Source organism: Hippichthys cyanospilos, chromosome 19 (assembly GCF_059441005.1).
Source record: "Hippichthys cyanospilos isolate Australia breed blue-spotted pipefish chromosome 19, RoL_Hcya_1.0, whole genome shotgun sequence".
Classification (NCBI taxonomy): domain Eukaryota; kingdom Metazoa; phylum Chordata; class Actinopteri; order Syngnathiformes; family Syngnathidae; genus Hippichthys; species Hippichthys cyanospilos.
The window spans coordinates 1,258,778-1,273,777 of NC_142387.1; the positions used below are offsets into that span (position 1 = coordinate 1,258,778).

At 39.9% G+C, this 15,000-nt stretch overlaps 3 protein-coding genes across 6 annotated transcripts in view; all 3 read right to left on the reverse strand.

The window, feature by feature from the left end:
- Nucleotides 1–5,289, reverse strand: part of spag6 (sperm associated antigen 6) — a 5,842-nt gene extending 553 nt beyond the window's left edge. The window contains exons 1-8 of the mRNA XM_088402463.1: nt 5,166–5,289; nt 4,763–4,832; nt 4,599–4,694; nt 4,359–4,525; nt 1,560–1,743; nt 1,290–1,495; nt 590–763; nt 370–522 (exon numbers count right to left, since the gene is read on the reverse strand). Of these exons, the coding sequence (XP_088258589.1) occupies nt 370–522; nt 590–763; nt 1,290–1,495; nt 1,560–1,743; nt 4,359–4,525; nt 4,599–4,694; nt 4,763–4,787 (1,005 nt within the window). The 5' untranslated portion in view covers nt 4,788–4,832; nt 5,166–5,289. The remainder of the gene's footprint in view (nt 1–369; nt 523–589; nt 764–1,289; nt 1,496–1,559; nt 1,744–4,358; nt 4,526–4,598; nt 4,695–4,762; nt 4,833–5,165) is intronic.
- A 1,616-nt stretch (nt 5,290–6,905) lies between these two features.
- Nucleotides 6,906–13,993, reverse strand: bmi1a (BMI1 proto-oncogene, polycomb ring finger a). 3 transcript variants are annotated; one of them, XM_088401715.1, is made up of 11 exons: nt 12,819–13,079; nt 11,322–11,448; nt 11,154–11,250; nt 10,991–11,046; nt 10,791–10,838; nt 9,867–9,978; nt 9,678–9,720; nt 9,502–9,600; nt 9,330–9,410; nt 7,892–7,945; nt 6,906–7,708 (listed from the first exon to the last, which is right to left on the reverse strand). In XM_088401715.1, exons 1-11 carry the CDS (start codon nt 12,924–12,926, stop codon nt 7,637–7,639), a joined length of 897 nt encoding a protein of 298 aa, XP_088257841.1. In that variant the 5' UTR covers nt 12,927–13,079; the 3' UTR covers nt 6,906–7,636. The 3 variants fall into 3 exon arrangements, with proteins under 3 accessions (XP_088257841.1, XP_088257840.1, XP_088257839.1); XM_088401714.1 differs by lacking the exon at nt 12,819–13,079 and adding an exon at nt 13,602–13,993 and having other exon boundaries at nt 6,906–7,945; XM_088401713.1 differs by having other exon boundaries at nt 6,906–7,945; nt 12,819–13,066.
- A 547-nt stretch (nt 13,994–14,540) lies between these two features.
- commd3 (COMM domain containing 3) overlaps nt 14,541–15,000 on the reverse strand; it is a 3,977-nt gene continuing 3,517 nt past the window's right edge. For both annotated transcript variants that reach the window (XM_088401716.1, XM_088401718.1), the window contains exons 7-8: nt 14,931–14,984; nt 14,541–14,676 (exon numbers count right to left, since the gene is read on the reverse strand). In XM_088401716.1, coding sequence (XP_088257842.1) covers nt 14,614–14,676; nt 14,931–14,984 — 117 coding nt within the window. In that variant the 3' untranslated portion in view covers nt 14,541–14,613. The remainder of the gene's footprint in view (nt 14,677–14,930; nt 14,985–15,000) is intronic.

The following is a 15,000-nucleotide window of genomic DNA, read 5'->3' on the forward strand; positions in this document are numbered from 1 at the left end:
CACAAATGTCATATTAATCAGAACACCGGGTTTAGACTAGTGAGGCTGGATCTGATGTAGTATTGTAGCATTTTTTTTTTCCATTTTTAATTCGACAGAGGAGTTAAATAGACACTGTTGTCTGCTGAGCCTGAAAAAGACCTTGAAGTGTTTTTGTTGGAACTCAAGCTCACAAAAGTCAAAATTCCTGCGATTAGCAATGGCCCTCCTTATTTTGCTGCTCCTCAAACCAAGCCTTCCCTTTTTTCTTCTTGCTAGGCTTGCTGCGTCAGCACCTCCAAATATGGGTAAACAAGTGTGGTATTAAAATGACTTGGTTGAGTCTTTGCACAGCAAAATTTGGTATGAGAGCAAGCCGAAAGCACTCACCTGGGAAAGGATGACGGCCATGGCCAAGTTCTCGCTGTGCGCTGCCACATATCCCAACATCATGATCCCCGGCAACCTTAGACTTCCACGGCACTCGCCGAGGTAGGTGATGACTTCAGACGTGCCACCGCAGTTGACTATTACCTGGGATAGCTGCAAAGACATTGACACACATCTTACTCTTTGGTACTTGGGTGTGTGCGTTGCACTAACTGCCTACCTCAGGGGTGTGTTTGACCACCTCTCTCATAAGAATGGTGACATTATTTTTGACGCATTCATCCGGATCCCGGAGGCACATCATGGCTGCAGGGAAGACATCGGCCTCGATCACCATCTCTGCCAGACACACCGAGTGTTTGCTGATCTGACCTAACGCAGAGAATACCTGCCTCTGTGTGGAGAAAATCACAATTGTTGCTTCCTGAGCAAAACCGCTGAGATACATCGACTAACTCATTTGGCGCAGGAAGAAAAGTCCACTGTTTCCTCTGACTCTAGCTCCTCCCTCATAAAAGCTTTGGAAGGGTGCATTTTGTGCTTTGTCCATCCTTTGTATTAAAGTCACAAAGCCCACTCGTTGGTAAGGAGGGCAGGGGCATGCGCTAGAGTCATTCAACAGCTTGTTGTGACATGCGCAGAATTGGGGTTACCCTCAAAGGGACACTATGTAACATTTAGACCGTTTTTTCTTCAAAATGAATAAATGATTATAAATAGGCTGCCATCATGAACACGGATACCACTTGAAGTTGTACTCTTTAGTTTATGATCATTACTATGATATGTTGCAGTGCATGATTTCCATCTGGTATTTTTCCCCACAATGCCATAGGATATATCTTGGGCTGGGTGTGCCATTCAAAACAACCCTAAGTTGTTGAGAATTTCATAAATGAGCTTGTCGCCATGGTCCATACCCGCAGTTTGGTATCTGGGTTGAGGATCATCTGTGCCAGATGTGCAATAGCGCCAGCTTCCACCACAATTTGGGCCAATTCTGGCGTATGTTTGGAAATGTCGCTGAGCACCGAGGCTGCGGTGCGTTTCAGGGCAATTTCGGGCTCCAGCAGGCACAACACCAGCATGGGGACTGCGCCTGCATCCACAATGGACTGGGACAAGACTAGGGGGAAACAATGTCAAAATGATCTCAGAGCAAGCCCAATATACAAACATGTCTTTCTTACCATCGTTATGTCGTGCAATGAAGCCCAGAGCCAAAGCGGCAGCTTCTTTCACTCCGGGGTCAAAGTCCTCCAGACAGAGAACCAGCGCGTCCACGCCTCCGCTGGCCACCACTGCCTGAGCCAGCTCGGGAGAGTGTTTGGACACTGCACGCAATACGAATGCTGCTGCTTTCTTATACAACCTCTGCATAAAAACACATCAAACAAACACATCAAATCAAATACGGATAGCAATGCTATTATTTTGATGCAATCTTTGATACAAAAACTAGATGTTTTTTGTTTTCCCCTGTGCTGTAGTAGTTTTCAAACTGCATTGAAATATTATCAAAATATTACGTTCCATATGTATAATTAACTTAGCATTATCCTAACAGCATGCTCAAGTATGCTCACATGCTTCTGGCTTTCCTTTATTTATATATATATATATATATATATATATATATAGTGATATATATATATATATATATATATATATATATATATATATATATATATATATATATATATATATATATATAGTGATATATATATATTATATATATATATATATATATATATATATATATATATATATATATATATATATATATATATATATATATATATATATATATATATATATACAGTGAGCCCCCAGTTTACGAACTCCCTGTTTTACGAACTTTTCATCTTACGAACGTGGACTGCAGCGTTTTTTTTGTCCCCCTCTTACGCACAAACCTTTCGTCTTACGAACAATCCAACATGCCTACACTATTTTTTTCGCTTTGCTGCATCAACAACAATAACTATTCTCGCATGTCACAGAAACACCGATATGCTATTGGTCGATTAAGGCCACAGTCACAGTCTCAGTCACGGAGATGCGGGAATGCTATTGGCCGGCGTCACGTCAATCACAGAAATGCCAATATGCTATTGGTCGAATGCCTTCATCGAGCTTGATGGCACAGCTGGTCGGTGTGTTGTAAAGACTTTGCAAACTTTATCTGTTAGACATGGCTTCTAAAATTGCAAGTGGCAGTAAAGGAAGAAGTAAGAGGATGATGACAATAGAAAGGAAGCAGGAGATAGTAAAAAAAATACGAAGGAAGGCGCACGAATAGTTCACCTTGCTAGTGAGTATGGCCATAACTGCTCGGCAATCTTCTAAGGGCAAGACTTTCCTTGCCAGGGAGCGGACCTCGGTCAACAACAAAATGGAGAGGCTTCTTCTATTATAGATTAAAGAGAAGGAAATCGCTGGTGATATGTTCTTGTTTAAGAAAATAAATAAATTCTGCGGGTTGGTCTCTGCTCCCCTCCGCCTCCACCCACCACTAGCTCAAGTCACGTCGCCCCAAAGGTAAATGTCATTTTTCCTTTGTATATTTATGTTATTTAATTCAACTGTACAGTAGATTATGTTACTAATTTTTAATATGTGTATAAAGTCGTGATGTTTTTACCTAAGGTTTTTGCACGCGTTGCACGCATTCACTAATTAACATAGGTTTGGATTGCCCGTCATACGAGCAATTTGAGTTAAGAGCAAAGCCGCTGAACGGATATATATATATATATATATATATATATATATATATATATAATGTGAAGGAAATCATATATTAGGTTGTTATCATTATGTGCTTATTTCTTGCCTAGAATAGTGTGCATTGCTATTCATGTGTGCAGTCCTAGTTCATCTCGCCCCAGTCCTTAGATAAAGTTGTTGACGCAGGAAAGTGTGAGCTGGGCCCTTGGCCCAGCTGTTGGTGGCGCCCGACTGGCTCTTCTTGTTAGGTCTTGTAATGTGCAATGCTATGCTGAATGAATAAAAACCAGGCAGGGGTGCTTGGGCAGTTGAATTAGTGCGGGGGAACCCACGAGTTAATTCGCCCAAGCTTTTTCTCTCTACCATGGTGTAGAAAAGTCAATCTTGGCTGGTCTGAGTTACTCTTTTTCTTAGCAGCTAGGCTTGTCCTAGTCTTCTTTTAGAGAGTTCTCTGACATATATATATATATATATATATATATATATATATATATATATATATATATATATATATATATATATATATATATATATATACATCTTATTCTACACCTAAACTAGATTTACTTCTAGATTTAAGAAGAAAAAAAATCATGAATCATCAGGGGATGTAGATGATGATGCTAAGCTAGTGGTTTTAAGATTCTGTTTTTGTTGGGTCTTTGCAAAAGAGCACAAATTCAGATTCATGGTGCCACTGCAGTCATTAAAAATTACATTATGCAAACGTGTCAAAACATTTACAATCATTTCCACAAAATAGGAAAATGCTTTGAGTTGTGTAAATTTTATACCAAGGCGCCACATTAAAAAAAGAGTGTACTCAAAATTTCAATGCAGCAAGCTTCAATTAAATTTTGAACAAAATATTCAATGTTTTGCACATGTAAAAACAATCTTTGCCGCATATTAAAAAAAAAAAAACAGTTTATAAAAGTAATTGTCCCTTATTTTGTCCCCTAAAAATGTTTTAAAGAACTTCTAGGGCAAATATCTTGCTTGCTTTTTTGCCCAAACTTACTTTGTTGCAATAAATATCAGTAATTTATAATGTTGTTTCAACTTAAATTACAAGAGGTGGCAAAGCTTCGTCAGTAAGAAGTGTACGGGAGACTTCAAGGAGATCCTAATGCTGTATATAAGTGTCCAAATATGGCTGGACTGGAGGTAATATCTGCAACCTTTTATAGGCCGTAAAAGCAAAGCAATATATTTGAGAGTATGACACGTAATATGTGTAAATACGGTGTACTGCTCACATTCTGTATGGTCAGTGAACGGATCAGCTGGGGCAGAATGTCTTCCTTCACCAAATTGTCAGCCAGGTCGGCATTGTGCACCGCCAGGCGGCCCAGTGCCAAGGCGGCCTTCTGCTGGATGCCAGGAACCACGTCCAGCATCAGGGGCCTCAGCATAGACATGACTCCTGCAGGGGCGGGGCCATGTTGCACGAGCAACATGAAGCCACATGTTGCAAATGTGAACGGACTCGTTCTTACCTGCTTTTTGGAGGATTTCGATGTTTTGTGGCCGGTCTGCCAGATCGGCAACCGTTTGCACAAACTGCATTCTCGATTTATTATACTGCTCAAAAACTGCACCGAACACAAATACAATCGAACACACTTTCAGCTTAGGCAAATGAGTACTCAATTTATCTCACCTTGGACGATCTGCCTTTGAGTCATTGTGCCAGCCGCCAATTGGGTTGAGTCCACAAATTCTATTCAAACCTGTGTACAGTACATGCAATTGTGAGTGACGCGAGGTAGCGGCTCCACGTCGTCGCTTTTATTGATCAACTCAGTTTGGGATCCTGGTTTGAAAACCGTGACGACCACGACGCCTAACTGCCAAAAGTCCCGAGGTTCTTTGCGTCAGCGCGTTCCGCATTTTATGACAAAGAAATAGGCCGAAATGCGTCAACACAACGATGGCATTTATCCACTGTGAATGAAGTCTGTGCGAGCGTTTTTTTTTTTTTTTTTTTTTTTTTTACTATCTTTCTATTTCGATTTACAAAGAACCCTGCACGGACTGAAAAGCTCTAAGCACGCTTAACTTACCAACGACGTCTTTTTAAGATTTTTTTTTGTACAGCCAGTTGACTTGCGGTGACTTGAGGTGGGTCTGCACATCAAGGTCTGTTGTTGTTAAGCGTCACCATGACAGCGCATAGGTCATTTTCACGAAGATCGTCTATTTTGACAAGGTTGTTGCTCTTGCTCTGAAGTGGCAAATCCATCAAATGTCTCTACAAACCGTTATTTACAAACACATTGTTATTATTATTCGTTATTTTGTGTTTTGGAGAAAAAGAATAAAAACACCAAAAGTATATGTATAGTCTTAATACAAATGTATCATTGGGGAGCAGTACTCAACCATGCTACTGATATATAATGCTACTGATATACAAACAGTATTTACGCCCAAATGTATCTTTTTAATAGACTACTTTAAATACAGCAAAACCGGAGCACATGAATCCAAAGAAACCCACTTAGTTACCTCCGTGGCCTATATACTGTGTTAAATATGTGGTATATTTACGATCTAAAAATGTTGCTCTAATATTTACCTATTATGATTAGCGCACGCCGGTGACAGATTACGGATAGTTGTATTTTATGTTATTAAAAAGCTAACTATGAAACATTTTTGTTGTCACTGATACAGAACCATGCATTGTGGCTATATGTTACAGGATAACCAATCGGTACTCACTATTATGGTACAAATTAAATTTACATTTTATTTTATAAATACTACATTCGGGCGCAGTCTAAGCAAGGTAAAATTAATACTTGGGATTCACTCTGAATGTTTTACACTCTTCCAAGCGTAAATTTCACTTTTAAATGTTGCAATATTGAAGGGGAAATAAATGGCAATTTGTTCAAAATTGTTCAGTCTTGTTTAGACTGGGACTCTAGCAAAATATGCTCTGTGAGAATACAATTGCATCAATGACATGGTTTTCTTTTTATTATTATCATTTGATGATTTTTAAACTTTAATAAGGCCTGTATATTGTGTTTCCAGGCACACCTTTACAAGTGCAAACAGGCGCTTGCTACGTATTAAATCAGCAGGCGCGCGACAGAAGAATGCCCGCCAAAGAGCATAAGTCACAGGCTGAACCACGTGACCACCAATCCACGGTATTTTGTGTGACTTTTTGTAAGGTTCTAGAAAAGGTACAGATCAATTACAACGGAGAATATCTCGACAAATTAATGTGTTTGTCATTATAGACGCAACCGCAACAGGAATGCAGCAAGAAAATTCAACTGAACCTGAAGAAAAAACCGTACCACACTAATGTTTTGCTCTTGCTAAATTTATGGCTTTAATTTGGTAGAACCCTGCTTGTTTACGTCAATCAAGTGGAGTTTGTTTGACAGTATTTGTGCTCTGGAGACACATGCAAGGCGGGAATCGTTTTAGTAACGTGTTTAATATATTCATGAATCCAATTTCCTCCTATATTGTTTAAACGAAGATAATATAATATAGACATGATCGATCTGGGGACGGCAAATGAGAGCAAATAAAATATACTTGCTTTTGTTTATTTTGCAGAAAGCCGTTTTTAGTTCCCTTTATTCGTACCCAATCGACCCACACAACGAAAATGGGCTTCGTTGATTTCAATAAGATACACGGACTTAAACAAAACAGCAAATGCTTTTGTGACACAGCGTTTTTGGACTTAATTTCCACTAAAAGAATTGGAAGATAAATTTAAACAGACAAATCACAAACAATATGCTCAATTCATGTGAAAAACGTCCAACACAAGGTTAAAGCTTACGTGTACTGTATTTTTTATTTTTTTTTATTTATTTATACTGTGCACCAGTTAATACAAAAAGTTGAACGTGAGCGAATCAACAGATTAAACCGAAAACACCGGGGAAGTCATGTGGTTGAGCGTAACCTATCAGCGAGCCACCCCCTGCAAAACAAAATCGCCGTTGATAGGAAAGAAAGTCATCACTGAATGTGTTCTATGTAGATAGTTTCTAAAAAAATACGGTTCATATTTTTTTGTTTCTTCCAAAGAATAATTAACTAAATGACATGGGCCAAAACAGCTTCGTAGAAAATATGGTCGAATCAGGTGCATGCATTTATTGTTCACACGGGAGAAGCAGTTGTGATTCTGGAAAACAGTTCAATTTTTTAATCTTCCTCCTAAGAAGCACGAAACGAGAAAGCCACAGAACATGAGGTGAAAACAGATGCATGCATTGAATATTCACACACGAGAAGCAATTGCGACAAAACCATTCATTCATTGTGGAAATGGGCATTCCCGTAGACGCAAATCCTACCTAATTACAAAGAGTTCTTTCTCACCGGTCCCCAAATAGCTACTTTGGAATAATATTCCCACGGGAATACGGCGTTTCTTTTATTTTGAAATGCACTAGAAAAATGACATAAGTTGTCAGACTGGGGCGTGAAGGTTCAATGTTGGCATGATAAGCATGTAAGAAAAGCATTTGCTGCAACAGTCCGCGAAGCGTCGTCATCCCGACGAGATCGCAGGGCCGTTCAAGGAGACCTTTCGGAGCTTTCCGCTGCTGTTGGTAGCGCCGAGCTGCAAGAAAGTGTGGCTGGGGGTCACCGCCGGGCTCCCGTTGACTGGGGGACCGCGAGGGGACTGCGCGGGATCGCCCTGGCTCGGCAAGCAGGAGGAAGTGGACGCACCCCCCCCAGCAGGGCTTCCCACTTTGTCTTTGGCCGAGTCGCTCTCCGGTGCAGAGCGATGGCTGTGGCTCACCTTCAGCTTCTTGCACCTCGGCCTGACTCTGTACTGGAGCGGAAGTGGGCCCGTCTATGGACGTCCCAACACATGGGGTCAAACAAATGTCTTCGTTTACAGTTTTGAGGAATTGCGTCAAATACATTCTCAAAACGGTACATAACGCCACGCTCGGTAAAATTATGCACAAATACAAAAATGACCCTTTATTTGCCAACTTGACAAACGAATAAGCGGGACATCTGTTTAAAAACATTTAATTACAAAAATACAAAAAACTATATACCTATCAATTGAATCGCTTGAATTTGTCAAAATATTTTCTTCACTTCCAAATGTAAATCTTAAATTTAAAAGTTACTATTTAAACTGGGGCCAGCTATGCTAATCCTGGAGTAGAACGTATCCTACAGCATTAACTGTATCTGTTTAAATGGTTTAACTAAAACAATGTTCAAACTACATCAAATATTAAGAAATACTAGAAACGCTTAGAAACAAATGATTTGGAAAGACGAAATACAAATATACAAAACAGATAGAAAAGTGAATACATCTGACCTGGCAGTGTACTAAAAAAAATCTTAGTTAAAAATGGTGCAAAGACCATACTTCATAAAATATATTAGGTGAAATTTAGTCAGTTTTTCTTCTCCGTTAATATTCTTTAACCAGTGTTGAATGTTGTACAACCCAAGAAAATACAGAACTAAAATGGTGGTTTTCTTCTCGGTGCTGAATGGGCTGTTCTAGAAATAGCTCACCAGAGCTATTACTAATAAAATGTCGTGGGGACAATGGAAAGCCATCATTTGAAATTATGCACAAATGCAGAAAAATCAATAAGTGAGCAGATTCAATTTGTTTTCTATTTTTCTTAAATTATTGATCAGTGTCAATTTTTAAAGTATATACTGTTGTTTTTTTTTTGTTTTTTAGAAAGAATCATACAATATAGTTATAATTTTAAATAAATGACACAGAAAAATAGTGGGATGAATATAGTTTGAGTGACATTTAATAGGTTTAGTATAAAAGCTTAACTACCTACAAAAAGTATTTTTACTCCTCGGATAATTCCTAAAGAGTAAACTTATTATGATGACAGCACCATGAGAATTGTTCGGGCATATTATTATTAAATGTAGAACTAAAACTTTTGTAAAATGTCACATTGTAGCTAAAATATAGGGGGTAATCCTTAACTACCCTAAATGCAAAATTCTAATCAGATGAACATTTTAAATTAAAAAATAAATGGCTATTTAATGTAAAAACTTTTTTTTTATTCCTGTAAAACAAAACATGAAGGTTGCATTTTTTTCAATGCTCAATTTGATATTTCTCAACAAAATTAAAACTTTGTAGGATTTAATGACTTTGCAACAAATATATACATTTTCATATCACAAAAAAATGTGGATAAAGTGTTGCTAATTGTATGAATTTGGCTCACCCTTCTCCAAGTGTAGATGTATGCTATGTCCATTAATGTGTAGTAATCTTTCAGGGGTTCGTCTTCATACATGACTTCTACCTATAGAAAAAAGAACGTCAAGAATATTTACGAGTCAGAATCCAGTAATTATCAACAAATAAACCCATTTGTAAGAAATCAAGCAAAATACCTGGTAAGTATTGGGAACGTCCATTTTACTGCGCAGGAATTTCCTCAAATGCATGATGGTCATTGCTGCTGGACACTGTAGGTACCTTTTGTTTGCAACCTGCCCAATAATTCAGACATAAGTCATTTCAATGAAACAAGAAATAATGGTCCCCAAAAACTGAATTAACTACCTACCTGATCTTTGCTTGAATGCTTATTTTCAAGTACACTCATCAGTCTGCATAGAATAAAATTGACACATTTACAACTGTTTGCATGGATGAATTTTCTTTTATGTGCACAAACTGCAAATCCAGTGTGACAACTAAAGTCAATGTAAACAATTGTGTATGGGTAAATTAACACTGGAAAGTCATCTCATACCTGGAACCCTCGTCAAAGAATTCAATAGAGAGGCTGATGATCTCATCATCCGTGATTATTCTCTTGTCCTCATCTGCCACTTCCCCTCTGTCTTCATTGGAGCCGTTAGAAGCTGCAAAGAAAAAACACATTACATCATTTGTTTTCAATTTGTTACAGTTGCTTTTCAAAAGACACTATCACAAGTTATTAAATAAAACTTTATTGGGACACTACGTCATTCAGAATGATAGACGTCAAAAGTCATTTTCAGTAAAACATACTCAAATGTAATACAAATACTACATACTAGATGTGGTTACAAAATTGTAAAAAAAAAAAAAAAAAATAACATTGTTTGGGTGCACAAATTTGAAGTTCAGGAGTAAGGGCCAAAAAAGGATATGTGATTTCCAAAAAGCAAAGGCTGCAATTGGGCAATCATTCTTCATTTCAGTAGGCTTTTAACATGTATATTCTTTTAAAACATCTAAATATTAAGACGTGAAGTCCACCTGTTGCTCACTGATTCATGAAAGAAACAAGAAAAGATTAATTGAAAGCAAACGAATTGTTTGCATATTTGCTGCTTATGATTTACACAGTTAGAAAAACTTCTTGTATAGTTGTGGAGACTAACACTTAAAGTAGATAAGATGTTTAATATATTCATGGTCATTTTGTTCACTGTAACAGTTTGATACCAAAACATGCATAATAAACCGGATTGCAATATGGATTTTTTTTTTTTTGCTTGTGTTGATTAAAAATAATAATTGGAAAAGGAGAACCTTGAAAAAAAAACACTGTAAATCGCAATGCAATATTGAAGGGGAAATAAATGTCAACTTGTACAAAATTGTGCAGCCCTACCACTGTGGTTAATTTTTTTCAAGTGAAAAGGCCTACTACTATATGCCCCCCCCCCCCCCCCCCAAGACTCGCCTTCAACAGGGTGTTCAGCATAAAAGTCGCGTCTTCTCTTCATTTCATCTGTCGAAAGTGAAACAAAGTACTATTAACGGTGTAAAATCTAATTACTGCATAATGTTTTACTTGTCCATTAAGTGCAAATTCAAACTAGGACTTATAATTTAAACAAGTAAAATTTAGACCATAGCAAAAAGCACCAGATCCTTCCTTACCTTTGAACAGGCCCGGGACCAGTTTATATACGATGTCTTGTAGAGTTTTGTCAGACCTGCACAGGAAGTAACACGTAGTTTCATTTCACTTTAAAATAATTATGAATCAAGGTGAAAAAAACGCTAATACGCTACAATTTAAATTTGTGTAGACGCTTCTCACCGAATGTTGAGCAGAGGCTTTGTTTTGTGCACTTGTACGTCACAGATTGGACAATATTTGCTGGTTTCCAGGTAACGGACGATACACATTTTGCAGACTGCGAGACAAACGTTTTGATAAGGTGAAAATTCACAAATGGTTACATTAATAACGTGCAGGCACGCTTACATGAGTGAAGACATTCGATGATGGTCGTGGCGTCAATGAAGTAACCCCCGCATAGGACGCACATGAGGTGAGGGTTGAGCTCGGTAATCTTGATCCTCGTCGTCCGATGCATGATCAGCGAATGGCGCTGATGCAGTCAATAGTCAAAAAGAAGGAAAAAAAAAAAAGAAAAATGACCGACAGTCAGTGCGCCATTTGGAAGAAGATGTTTAGCTAACTTGTGTTAAAGCAACACCATCTTTTATGGTAATTCGATCATAAGAGCCAGTCATAAATCTTCATCACAAAAGGTTTTAGTGCGTCGTCTTGCATTGCCTCCGATATTTCTAGAGACGGCGGCAGAGATGGACGACTGCTCACCATGTAACAGGACAAAATACGGAACTTGCTTTGAGTATGAACTGCATTCAGGCAAATCGTTTATTTTTCAACCTATTGCTGTTGTAGAATCTAAACGGACTTATTTTATTTCTATTCCGCTGCGTTTTCCTCTATTAAATATGAAGTGTGAGAAGGGGGCGCATCTCGAGTCAGGTGTTGGGGCGAATCCCTCGGTGTTTCTATGGCAACAGTTTTTTCACGATTCCCGTATAGGCACAATACGATGAAAATTGTAAAATCATTTCAAAATTAAAATCGCATTTCGGGTGAGATTTACGAGTGATATGCGGCGTGGGAAAGAGATGGGAGCGTAGTCCTCTCTCCCTCCCCACCATGCAAGCATGCACGTGTGCAGCCGCTGCACACCGCCTGCCGACTGCACGGCTGCCATTTTGTGCAGGAAAAATGCACCCGCGTCGGCTTCTCTCGCGGCGGCGTTTGTGTCGAATATGGATCGCGTGATGCGGTCGTCACCTTTGCGATGGTGATGTGTAAATGAGAATATATGGCGCAAATTTTGATTTTTTTCCCCAAACAATCAATTCTAGCCCACTGACGACTGGCAATTGTGGAAATGAACAGAAAATGCGGGCTTTTTTTGTAAGTCCCTCTAAGAATAGCATTTTTGGGGGTGTTGGCAATCCAATATTATCCGAGGTATCTCTTATTTCCCAAAGCAAAATTCTGTCTGCATGCTTGACAATCAATAAAAAAAGCTTATTTCGCACTGAGGTCAAAGGGTCCAAAGAATGCATTTACTGCTTAATACATTGCCATTTTCGCATATTTTTTAAAATGCCAAGGCGAGTGGGTGTATAGATGTAGGACCACATTTTATGGACTGACTACACAGTTATTATTTTTTTTTTAAACCAAACTCATTAAAAATAAAATAGAGGAAGAATTAACAAGGATAAGATTGAGGGGGAGAAATGCAAACTTAAATAAATTTCGTGATCCTGATCAATTTGTATTGTGCAGCAGCCCTGCGAGCACAAAAGTGAGTGACAGCTTCCACGACGGCATGACAATATTAGCTGTCAAGTCTCTCGCGGGTGCACTTTCGCAAACTACCTAAAATCTGAATATTTCTAACAATGTTTAATAGTAACAAACCAGCAGCCCACTCTGGATCCGAGCCACAGAACGCCAAAGGGAATTCCTGATGATTTTGGCAGCTCCTCCGCACACACAAGCAGGCTTTTGTACAGCGGTACCAATCATTTACTTTTAAAAGTCCAAAAGAAACCAATTTAACTAAGGAAATTGGGCTAGCGCGACACGCACTAGTTGACGGCATCAACTGGAGAGATGCTAACAAAGCAGTCGGTTCCGAAGCATTTGAAGCTCCACGTGAAACTGAACTTGCACACTTGCTTTCGCGAGTTGTCCTCCAAGTTAAGTTAATAACACTGAAAATACGTCACAAACACGCACAAAAGCCGCCGCGTCGCCTTCACAAAACCATAAACGTGCAATTTCTATAAAATGAGTAGATTCCGAGCAAACGCAACTCACAAGAAGCCCCCGAACGTCTTGATCATGCTAAAGTCTCAGCTGAGTCCGTCGTGTTTTATCCGCGAGCAGCCACATCAGACGAACAAAAAAGCACACAAAGCAACACCAATCCCTTATCGGCCCGCACAGTCTCAAAGCCCGGAGACCTGCCATGGAAGCCAACCTGTGTTCGGGGCTTAAATAAGATTTCAAGCGGAGCCGGGAACTCTTTTTCGCAGAGAGATCCCGTAGCAAAGTGTGCAGACACACACGGAGCTCCGAGTCGGTTCTCGCTGTAGCAACGAAAGCCTCAACATCCGCCGCTGGATCGGCTTCGGAAGGATGAAAGAGCCACGAAAAGACCCACGACAGAGGCGCCGAGGTGAAAGCAAGAGCACCTACCTGTGTGCCGGACTCGGTTGGCAGCGGCTGGGGGGGGGGGGACAGACAATGAAAGTTGGGAAGCGAGTCAGCAGCGAATGAATCGGATCCGAGCCGCCATCTTGAAGCAGGCTACAGACGCTGTCAGTGGCCGAGGCGAGCACATTTCACACCGGAGACGCCAACGCCGTCCTCGTAGGGCGCCTGCGCACCTTGTGAGGGTGTCCGCTCGCCGCTGGTAAATACGGCCCCAAGTCCTTTGGCGTAGTCTCGGTCCGCTCCTCACTTGGCCACCTCAACTTTGCCTCCAAAATACCCACTCGGCCCCCGCCTACCGTGTATAAAACAGCAGCGGTTGTGTGTGCCCGCGCGCGTGCGTGTTCTCCGTGGAAACTGACACAGTCCCCAAAATGGCTTGTCCTAGGACCGCCCCGCTTAGGTCACATGGTCCTCTGTTTAAGGGAGACTGGAAATTATTGTCGGCCAGTTCCTTTTTTCTTTGTATTTTTCAGGAGGAAGAAAGCAGCAAAATATTAAAACCACGCGCGTCACGTCAACCGAGAGAAAACACAATCGGCAGCGTGTGTATTCTTCAACCCAGAATAACACTTTTGAGGGCGTATATAAAAAAAACTATTATTGTCGCTCTGACGCACTTTTTTTTTTAAATTGACTATTTGCCAAAACAATTTGTTTACTCAAGATAATCCAATCACCTGGCCATGCAGTCACGCATCACGTCCTAATGGATTTGATGTCAAAGAATGAGCCGTGTCGTGGCGAAGTCGCAACATGTGCCACTTTTTCCTGTTAATCCACAATCTTTCACGAGAAGCAGAGAATGGTTCATTGGAGGACCCCGCACCATCGTGATGAGTCCAAACATTTCAAAAGGAGGTTAATTGTCACAGATGAATCCATACGAGTTCGACAACACGAAGCCAGATAAAATTACACAGAGGGGTTACAAATATTTTATTTTTTCAAAACACCATGATGGTGTAAACATGCTGGAAAGAGTGACCCATCATCATCATCCCATCCGACTGGCTTTCTCTGCACTCTTGGCTGCATCCTTCAACTTGCCAACCAAGTCCTGAACAGGGAAACAGTGTGTGTGTTTATAAAAATAAGGGGAGGGTGTGTTATGTTTGTGTGTGTGTGGAAGGGGGGGGGGGGTATATCACCTTAAAAGTCACAAGAGAATAAATATACCCCAGAGCCCCAATTTTGCTTATACACTACACACTCGCGCTTTGAAATGCCATAAGTTGATAGATGAAAAAAAAAAATCTAAATGTGCGTTTTACGAAGCAGTGTTTGGTGGTCAGTTTTGTTTTGAATGCATACCTGTAACTGCTCCATTGTGCAGGTAAACTTGATATCCTCAAGGTGACCTTTATTCTAACAAAAACATTTC

Coding starts and splice junctions, on each gene's coding strand:
- bmi1a (XM_088401713.1), bottom strand. CDS start 12,926: ATGATTGGTACCGCTGTACAAAAGCCTGCTTGTGTGTGCGGAGGAGCT. Junction 11,449..12,818: donor GGATCCAGAGTGGGCTGCTG/GTTTGTTACTAT, acceptor TGACTGCATCAG/CGCCATTCGCTGATCATGCA. Junction 9,721..9,866: donor TTCTTTGACGAGGGTTCCAG/GTATGAGATGAC, acceptor TATTCTATGCAG/ACTGATGAGTGTACTTGAAA.